The 10557-nt window shown below is 47.6% G+C and overlaps 1 protein-coding gene across 2 annotated transcripts in view; it reads right to left on the reverse strand.

Annotated features, from left to right (window-relative positions):
- Positions 1 to 259: 259 nt before the first annotated feature.
- Positions 260 to 10557, reverse strand: part of LOC130128082 (retinol dehydrogenase 13-like) — a 50872-nt gene continuing 40574 nt past the window's right edge. Inside the window, exons 1-7 of one of the 2 annotated variants that reach the window (XM_056297791.1) lie at positions 8249 to 8379; positions 7371 to 7489; positions 7057 to 7212; positions 6768 to 6872; positions 4644 to 4856; positions 2798 to 2899; positions 260 to 1764 (exon numbers count right to left, since the gene is read on the reverse strand). In XM_056297791.1, the coding sequence (XP_056153766.1) occupies positions 1421 to 1764; positions 2798 to 2899; positions 4644 to 4856; positions 6768 to 6872; positions 7057 to 7212; positions 7371 to 7489; positions 8249 to 8313 (1104 nt within the window). In that variant the 5' untranslated portion in view covers positions 8314 to 8379 and the 3' untranslated portion in view covers positions 260 to 1420. Of the gene's footprint in view, positions 1765 to 2797; positions 2900 to 4643; positions 4857 to 6767; positions 6873 to 7056; positions 7213 to 7370; positions 7490 to 8248; positions 8380 to 10557 lie in introns of those variants that run through there. The other variant, XM_056297790.1, reaches the window with a different exon arrangement.

Genomic DNA, 10557 nt, shown 5'->3' on the forward strand with positions numbered 1-10557 from the left:
GACTCCAGATTTCCTGATAACACGTGTTCTGTCAGTAGAGTTACCAAATGCGCAACTGGCGGATATCGCCTCCGGAGGTGATGACGTGCAATCAAGCCTGTATTGTTGAGACACTGCAGAGTATCACGTCTTCCCTCTGGGTCGTCAGTTATTTGATTCATCTATTTCCAACCCCTCCCCCCTTTTCTCCCCAATTGTTCCCGTCCAATTACCACCCCTCTTCCGAGCCGTCCCGTTCGCTGCTCCACCCTCCGGGCTGCAGACTACCACAGGCCTCCTCCCATACATGCGGAGTCGCCAGCCGCTTCTTTTCACCTGACAGCGAGGAGTTTCGCCGGGGGGGGGGGGACGTAGCGCGTGGGAGGATCACGCTATTCTACCCCCCAGACAGGCGCCCTCACCGACCAGAGGGGGCGCTAGTGCAGCGACCAGAACACATACCCACATCCGGCTTCCCACCTGCAGACACAGCCAATTGTGTCTGTAGGGACGCCCGACCAAGCCGGAGGCAACACAGGGATTCAAACCGGTGATCCCCGTGTTGGTAGGCACCGGAATAGACCCCTACCGAGATAAATCCATTTAATTTTAACCATCAAAGGAGTACGACTGACGGCTGTTTAAAGGAAATTTATGGCGAGCAAAATTCATCCTCACAGATTCAGTTTACCAGACGGAGGTAATAGGGGAGGTGTGTCTCACGCCGCACCTTGAACAAAGCATCCTGATGCAGGAACAAAGAGACTAACAGAACTGACGTTAAAGGAAGAGTTTGGATTTATGAAGTCTGTCTCTAATCTATACACATTGCTCGTGAGGTACACGGGCAGGTTTCTTTTTCACAGTCACCCGTCCTCCTCTTCACACTGAACATGCAGCTCCAGCTCGTCATCCATGGTTCACTGCAATCAATGGGGGATGAAGCCACAATCTTTGTTCGGTGCAAAAACAAAACAATGTACCCCACGCTTCAGCTAACGCTAACGCCATGCCACAGCAGTCTATCACAGTGAATGGGACGAATTTACATTCATTTCTGTCAGTGTGTTTCGGTCATTTCCTACCGTGTTACTTCCCCCAGCTAATCCTGCGAGTCATGACCAGCAGGAGTCACTCTGCTATGCCTCAGCAAAGTAACACGAGGAGGGAATTTAACAATAAATACACATGTACATTTTTAAACTGGCCATTCAAATTCACTATGATAAACTGCTGTAGCATCATGTTAGCTTTGTATGAACAGTGGACAGGTGAACAGATGATTGTCCATCTTTACATACTACATGAGCGGTGAGTATAAAATAGGGGTAGATCTCAAAAACATCCAAACTATCCCTTTAACTCCTGTGAGGCAAACCGAGAACTTGGTCAAAAAGAGCCTTTCGTCCATGTCAGCATTCACGTCCTAAAAGTTCAACATTCACAGTGCCACGACATCGACGGCAGTGTTTTCAGGTCTCTGCTCTGGACTCGGACCCTCAGTCTGCGCCGGGTTCGTCCGTGGCGTTTCGCTCTGGCCTCCAGGCGGCACTGCGGCCTCGGCAGCCTGTTCTGACCCCTCCTCCTGGAGCCCCACCAGCCGGGCGCTGGCCTCCCACAGCCTTTGGTTTGCCTCCTCGTCCAGGGCCTGAGGCGCCGGCTCCTTCTCCGTCATCACGTCGTAGTAGCGGCCCGTCGTCCCCTCCAGCTCCTCAGCCACGGCCAGGTAGACACTGGGCTGGGCCCCCAGCTCGGGGCCCTTCACCAGCAGGGAGAAAAAAGGACCTGTCGGGGGGGGGGGGGGAGACTTGTTTATTACAGCTCATTTTGTACCTAAAATGCAACAGAATGGGTTCCATGTGAAAACGATTTAAAAGAAACAAGTTGAAAATAAAATATATGTGGACTTAAGAGGGTACATGAGCCTGAGGTGATCAGACTGATGCCAACCAACTAATGCAGGGAGGTAAAGATGACTACTATGCACATGGGTATCTACTGACACATCAACATTGTGACTTGGCCTGTCAATCAATGTTCATTTAACTGTCCAAAACTCACCTTTGTAAAAATTTTCATCATACTTTTTCCATCTGCAAAAGGTGAATTTTTATTTAGTTATAGCGCTTTTGGCTCGTCATCGGCAAACATCTCCCGCTGTAGTTTTCCTCCGTCAAATTATAGCCGGCGGCACGGTGGCACAGTGGTTAGTGCGGTTACCTCACAGCAAGAAAGTCCTGGGTTCGAGCCGTCGGGGTAGTCCAACCTTGGGGGTCGTGCAGGCTGGGTCATCCTCAAGGCTCAGCGTTTTCGGTTTTTATTTTTCAAAGCCATCCAGCATGCCGAATTTCGCCACAAGAGGACACTGTTACATAACCTCACACGAACAGGAACAACTTTTGGATCCGTGGAAACATAAAATCCGGGTGAAAAATCTGGGTATTTTTCGGTGAAAATCGGTAAAAACTGAAAACGCTGAGCCTTGGTCGTCCTCTGTGTGGAGTTTGCATGTTCTCCCCGTGTCTGCGTGGGTTTCCTCCGGGTGCTCCGGTTTCCTCCCACAGTCCAAAGACATGTAGGTCAGGTGAGCTTCGCACACACACTGTGGACACTACGGATCTCTCGTAAACGGCCGATTGCAAAGGCTAAGATAACACCCGACTGATGTAGGCGAGGTTATGCTGTTCTGATGAGCGGCTGGGGGAGGTGTAGCGTAACAGTTTAAATGAACACTGTGCACCCAGCTGGCCAACAGCATCAATGAGCAAGGGCGTTTCTTTCTCTCGTTTTTTGGCCAGTGAACATGCAGGATACTCACTGAGTACTGAGGTCGAAAACTGGGATTGGTGGAGGCCGGTGTGCCTCCCGAGCTCCGTGGCAACGACTCCGGGGTGCACGGCGTTTACTGTCACTCCGGTGCCTAACTCACACACACACACACACACACACACACACACACACACACACACACACACGAACACACAGTCCTTATTTATCTGCAAATTGGTACATAGATGTAAGTTTGGGCAATAATTCAGAATGAAAGTTTATCGTCCTTCAGTGGAATTGTATCGGGATGAAATTTGGATATTATCATATGGTGATGAACAATTTTGTTGTCTAATTTAATGATAATGAGCAACTATTAGCTGAAATGTTTGCCACGGTCTGTAGTATTTGAGGACTTTTTTTTTTGTGGACCCCCCCCCCCCCTTTTTTTCACCCCAATTGTACCCATCCAATCACCCCACTCTTCTGAGCTGTCCCTGTCGCTGCTCCACCCCCTCTGCTGATCCGGGGAGGACTGCAGACCACCACATGCCTCCTCCGACACATGTGGAGTCGCCAGCTGCTTTTCACCTGACAGCGAGGAGTTTCACCAGGGGGACATAGCGTGTGGGAGGCTCACACTATACCCCCAGTTCCCCCCCCCCCCCCGAACAGGTGCCCCGACCGACCAGAGGAGGCACTAGTGCAGCGACCAGGACACATACCCACATCCGGTTTCCCACCCACAGACACAGCCAATTGTCTCTGTAGGGACGCCTGACCAAGCGGAAGGTAACACAGGGATTCAAACCGGCGATCCCCATGCTGGTAGGTAACGGAATAGACCACCACGCTACCTGGATGCCTCTGAGGGCGTATTATTTGAAAACTAGTTTTGGTTTGAGATTATACTTTACATTACCATACAGTTCAATGTGATGAACCTCGGCTGGATTCTTACCCATCATGTTGTGTTCATTAATCAACAGTCAGTGGCTTTAAGTTCAGGAGCACATAAATGCTTTAACAATGCTTAGATTGTTATTTGAGTTTATTATTACATTATTGAGGTTTATTTGCTTTGGTTTCATATTGTAACGTGCATGGATAAGTAGACACGTTGGTCCTTGACTAACGGGTCGGACCCTTTAGTCGACTGGTTAACGTTGTTGCTTGCGGAGTGGGAGATACGGGTTCGCGTCCCGGCTGTGGCGACGGTCTCCCGGACTGCCCCCCGAATTCGCTACCATATTTAGGTGTTCTGCTTGAAAGAGGGAGATGTGATGTGTAGTAAATGGGCTTAGCCTGTAGCGGCGCTGCTGCTGTAACGTACCTGTTGAATGACATGTAACACCATAAAAGAAGCCATTCAGTTTAAAAAGACGGTCAAGCTGAATCAACGCGCTATCCGTCTGAGTTATAGTGTCGCCTCATTGTTAATCTAATTAACAATACATATATGACATGGTCCCGCTCCACTGTCCACATGCCGTTGGCTCAGACACCTTTGGGCTTTATAGAAATACGGTTGTTCCTTGCATTCATCGATATCATTAATAATATTAACAGTTAATAGACAAAACACAAGAGTTAAACATGGTATATTTGCATATATACGAGCAGATATCATGATATAGAGCGGTAGAGGGTAGAATTTCCATCGTGATAATAATATTTTCCATATCACCCAAACATAACTTGGATGTATTTTTTGATTACGTGAGATGTTCATATTTTCAACCCTATGAAACATATTTCTGTCCTTGTCTCTTTATGCCGTGTGTCCCACCAAGAAAAATGACAAGTTAGTGTTCTGGCTATAAACTTGAAAACACACACACACACACACACACACACACACACACACACACACACACACACACACACACACTTGCCTTCTAAGCGTCTGGCCAGCTCTCGGGTGAACATAACGTTGGCCAGCTTGCTTTGGCAGTACGCCTGCTTGGTGTTAAACTTCCTCTTCTCCCAGTTGAGGTCGTCGAAGTCGATCTGCCCGACAACGTGAGCAAGCGAGGCCATGTTGATCACCCTGCTGGGTGCGGAGTCTCTCAGCTTCTCCAACAGCAGGTTCGTCAACAGGAAGTGACCTAGGTGGAGGTAACGTCCGTCAATGGAGACCCATTTTGATGTTTTTCACCATCGACAAGAGGGGACCTGCGTTACATGAGGCTCATCTACGAGGCTCTCGAGTCAAAACTCCACACGTCTCACAAAATTTGCCCGTTTCAAAATCTGTTATTTAAGGGTGTCCGGATGGCGTGGCGGTCTATTCTGTTGCCTACCCACACGGGGATCACCGGTTCGAATCCCAGTGTTACCTCCGGCTTGGTCGGGTGTCCCTACAGGCACAATTGGCCGTGTATGCGGGCGGGAAGCTGGAGGTGGATATGTATCCTGATCGCTGCAGTAGCGCCCCCTCTGGTTGGCCGGGGCACCTGTTCGGTGGGGGAATAGCGTGATCCTCCCACGCACTACATCCCCCTGGCGAAACTCCTCACTGTCAGGTGAAAAGAAGCGGCTGGTGACTCCACATGTATTGGAGGAGGCATGTGGTAGTCTGCAGCCCTCCCCGCATCGGCAGAGGGGTGGGGCAGCGACCAGGACGGCTCGGAAGAATGGGGTAATTGGCCAAATACAATTGGGGAGAAAAAGGGGGAAAATATCTGTTAATTATGGTCGCAGTCGCAGTTTGTTCATTGGTCAATGCTGATCTCCACGAGTCTTTTACTTTTACTTCTAACTCTAAAACCCCCGCAGATATTTAGGAGTCTTAAGAGTCACCAGGAAAGCACAAATATTACACAAGGCGCCCTTAAATGAAAGCGCTGTGGTCGACACAACCTTTGTCAGCATCAGCAGAGGCAAAACATTTCCCCTTTGACTGAATTAATAACAGCTCATCCCTTATACGAGAGAGAACTGTTTATACCAGCTATGCTCCTCTGTCTTTATGGGGTCCAATATGTCAGACCCTGTCAGGCCTGGTCCTCGGGACCCCCAAAGTAATACTGAGTTTTATGGATGCACCGACATAACCTTTTCACTGCCAATACCAAGTCAGAGTACAAATCTTTAAGCATCTGCCGAAACCAAGAACTGATCCGACCCATTACTTTTGCTGAACAGCGCAGACATAGATCATTAGTTTGGGGTCAAAGGGCAAAATAACTGAGATAAAAATCCCTTTTTCCACACTACTAAAGGAATACAGGCTTCCATTTGGAAAAACAAATCAAGCCATCCATCCATCCATTATCCGAACCGCTTATCCTGTGCTCAGGGTCACAGGGATGCTGGCGCCAATCCTAGCAGTCATTGGGCAGCAGGCGGGGAGACACCCTGGACAGGCCGCCAGGCCATCACAGGGTCGACATATATATATATATATATATATATATATATATACACACACACACACACACACACACACACACACACACACACACACACCTGGGGACAACTTAGTATGGCCAATTCAACATGTCTTTGGACTGTGGGAGGAAACGGAAGCCCCCGGAGGAAACCCACTGCAGACACGGGGAGAACATGCAAACTCCACACAGAGGACGACCCAGGATGACCCCCCCAAGGTTGGACTACCCTGGGGCTGGAACCCAGGACCTTCTTGCTGTGAGGCGACCGCACTAACCACTGCACCACTGCACCACTGTGCCGCTAAATTGACCATTTTTCTTTTATTTATGACGTGTTAATCGTGGCTTTTGGTATCTGATTTTAGACTTTTGTAAAATCTCCACTGTAACCCAGTATCGGCCTGATATCTGACACCAGTATCGGCGTTGGTGCATCCCTGCTGCTTTTCTATTCTACCAAGCAGATAATTAAATTCACCTGTTTATTCCAGGTCTAAAACCTCCCTGATGAGACGGGTGGGATATCTGATGGAAAAGACATCCAGCACTGTCTCGGGGTTCCCAAGTCAAGAGCCATCTCTCCATGTGAGCATGTTTAGCCTCTTTGTGATGGACATCGCGTACCTAAGTGATTGACTCCAAACTGCATGTCGAAGCCGTCCTCCGTCTTCCACGCCGGGCATCTCATCACCCCTGCATTGTTTATCAGTATGTCCACACGCTGCTCCTCTGAAGGGATATAAAGAGAGCTGGGTGTGCAAAATACCGGCAGTCGGTAATACTGAGAAAATTATGAATGAAAAAACAGTATCTGCAACTTGAAAATAAGCATTTCTGATATTTAGATATATGAACAAGATGTGCAACAACACAGAAGGTGTACAGGAAAAGGGGACAGCTGTGCGCCACTCACTTTGCTTCACTTGCTCCGCAAACTCTCGGATGGATTTCATGGAGGCGAGGTCGAGGTGACACGCGTACACGTGCGGGTTCAAGGTCTTCCCACGGATCTCCTTGGCAGCTTCCTCACACTTCCCCATATCCCGACATCCCATAATGACCCGACCCCCTGTCAGCAAGGTAACGGCAGTGTTGTTCTATGAACATGTAGAACTTTACTGGAGCCGTCACTGCCTGTGTTGAGGCTCACACCTGATTATATCAATAAATCACATGTAAAGGGTGGGGAAACTACTTTCTTACTGACACACAAGCGTTTCACGGTACCTCTCTTTGCCAGCTCCCGAGCCGTCTCTTTCCCGATGCCTGTGTTTGCACCCGTTATGACCACAGTCTTCCCTTTAATATTTGCCTTACTGGGACAAGGGCCTCCAGTGACATGGTTCCTATGATTAAAAAAAAGAAGAAAAAAGCAAGTTGATTCTTTATTGTGCATGTATTTATAATAATAATAATTATTATTACATGTTTATATAACTCTTTTCAAGACACCCAAAGCACTTCACATTTGAAGGGGGTAACTCACTGTTAAGTGAGTTGGCTTATTGTACCAAGGTGTGCACTTTTGCAGCCATCTCATGATGAAGTGAGAGCACATTGGTAATTTGTGATACTGGGCTACACAAATAAAACTGACTTGACGTGACGTGACGTGACGTGTCCAGCTGAATACGCAGCTACCCAATACATGTTTGAGGCGAGTTCTGCGGTGTTTATTAATAACAAAACAAATAATAATCATCTTTATTTACATGGTACTTTCCATACAGGAAATGCAACTCACACTGGACCCAACTGCTTTACACTGGGAATAAACAGACAAATTAAAACTATCACAAGCAGATAAAATTAAAAAAAATACAATGAGAAGGTAGTTTATGAGTGCATTAACAGAAAGTGAAAATCAAAAGACAATAACATCATAACAGATGATAACAGTACAACACCTGGTAGACAGATAGAGATGAAAATGACAGGAGGAATAAAGCAATGATCAAGTCAAAGACTGTGCAGATTACAGGACAAAAAGGGGATTTTAGTTAAAAGCTGGACGTAAACGAAAGCCATTTAGAAAGAGAGGGGGGGAGGTAGAGGTAGAGAGAGGGGGAGAGAGAGAGAGAGCTTATACATTCAGGATCACTCACTTCAGTAACACGGCGCCCCCGAACACCGTCCCGAACACGGACACGGGGAGGATAAACCTGCTCATGGTGTCCAGTCGCTCAGCAACAGGACACAAGACCCGACATCACAACCGCTGCTCTGGTCTCAACTCCTCAAGAGCAACAAGGATACCGGCGCGCTTTTAATACGTCACACCGGCGCCTTGCGTGTTGGGAAGTGTGGTTTTATTCGGGGCTCGCGCGTCCTTTTTTCCCCCACGCGGTTATTTGCGCTTCGGAGTTTTTAAAGTGTAGGTAGCACGTGCTTTGTCATCCACCCATCACCCGAGCCGCTTAATCCAGCCGGGCTCGCTAACGTGTGCTGCTGCTGCTGCTTCTTTTCTTCTTCTTAAATCACCAAATAAGACAGATTACGATACACCCATTCTGTATCCCGCCAGATGTTCCTGAGGATGTGATAACACCAGATTATTTCCTAATAAAAGGAGATTATTAGGAAGCAATTTGGGGTGATACCGGAGATTTCCATTTAAAAATATATATATATATATTTTACAACATTTCATTGTGAAAGATACCAAAAAATGATTAGGAGGTACTTAGAGTAATTATTCAAAATTGAAACCTTCTAATTTGAATAATTCGATTGGTAGGAGCAGACGTTCTGTGTGAAACAAGCACCACCCTGTAAACCCCATCCTAACAGATGTCTGCCAGATAGTGAAGACAATACCTGCTGTTGTTCTTCCTTGCTATTCATCTTTTCATCGTTACATGTCTTTGTCCTTCAGTAGTTGCAGGATACCAGGTGAGAATTAGATTTTTATGTGCTTAACTTCTGATTTTGGTTGGTGCATTTAACCCTATTGTATCTGGCCCTGTGATGGCCCGGCGGCCTGTCCAGGGCGTCTCCCCGCCTGCCGCCCACTGACTGCTGGGATAGGCTCCAGCATCCCCGCCACCCTGACAGCAGGATAAGCGGTTTGGGTACTGGATGGATGGACGGATGGATATCTGGCTTCTGATGTCTTTCAGGGTGAGTTACTTGTTGCATCATTATGTATACAAGTCATTAAGAAGTCCAGAACCAACGTCATTTCTGGTTTCAGGCCTGACGGGGGGATTACAAGCACGCAGGGCTAAAACAAATATTTGTGTTTATGGTGAACATCTGTGTTCAGTGCTGATTACACAGTGGCTTTGATCAAACCCAGATAGCAAAATTGCTGTGGCCCGGACCCGTCCCGCACCCGACACTTTCATCCGGCCCATATACCACACGGAATGATGGCACTTGGGCGGTCCGCTCCTGTTTGCCAGATCTGGGCCAGAACCAAGCCATAGCAATGCCGCATGTGCCATAGTATTTGCCAAAGGTGGTCCATATTTGTTTTGTGATATTTGGGCCAAATTCACCATTTACCACACGGGCCACTTCAGGGTCCCAACCGGATTACATGTTGCCCAGAGCACCGCATCTTTGCCAAAAAAGGCCCATATTTGATTTGGCATATTTGGGCCATATCTGCTATTATACATGTGGGCCACTTCAGGCTCACATCCATTTTGTCAGGGCCAGAAGAAGGCCATCGGTGGCCCACGTCCGGATGCTATCTGGCAAAAGACTTGGAGACTTTATGAACTCTTTGTATTAAGTCTTTCCCTGTTTTCTTGGTGGTTTATCTGGAGTCTAATAGCCTACCCCATTCTCTCAGCGAGAGAAGCTATCAATAAAACGCAGCACATTTGTTTTGACAGAATATCAAAGCCTAAAAAAGAAAAACACCTCTACTTCTGCTGTGTGTTGTAGCCTAATTACAACCGCTTTCATCCCAGATAAGATTTTGATTGGGGCCTCCGTTGGCACATCTCATAAAGCCAACCTGAATTAAACCTCTATTATCATTCAACCCTAACCTCATTTTCAGATGTTGGCGCATCTCTGAAGTGGAACTAAATCTGTTGTAGTGTCACAACAGTTGCACCAAATGCCATCCGAGGCACACCTCCAGCCCGCTCTAATCCAGCCACACGCCCTCTCTACCAAGTCTCCCCGCTCACTTTGTGTTGGTAATCTGCTAATATTTCACAATCCCTTCAGCGCCTCGCAGATTTACGCGGATTATTGTTTGGCTCCAACGCCTGCATCGAATATGGAAATAGAAAATGAAGGGGGTGCAGGAGAGATGAGATTAGCTGGGGAGACCTTGAGAGACCCCGTGCGTGTAGGCTGAAAACTTTAGGGTTTGTAAAGTCAAACAGTCCATACAACAACACACATTTTTCCCTTTTTTAGGGCACAGGAGTGTCACGTTACTCGGAGCTAGGCC

The sequence above is a fragment of the Lampris incognitus genome, chromosome 17 (assembly GCF_029633865.1).
Source record: "Lampris incognitus isolate fLamInc1 chromosome 17, fLamInc1.hap2, whole genome shotgun sequence".
NCBI classification, from domain to species: Eukaryota; Metazoa; Chordata; class Actinopteri; order Lampriformes; family Lampridae; genus Lampris; species Lampris incognitus.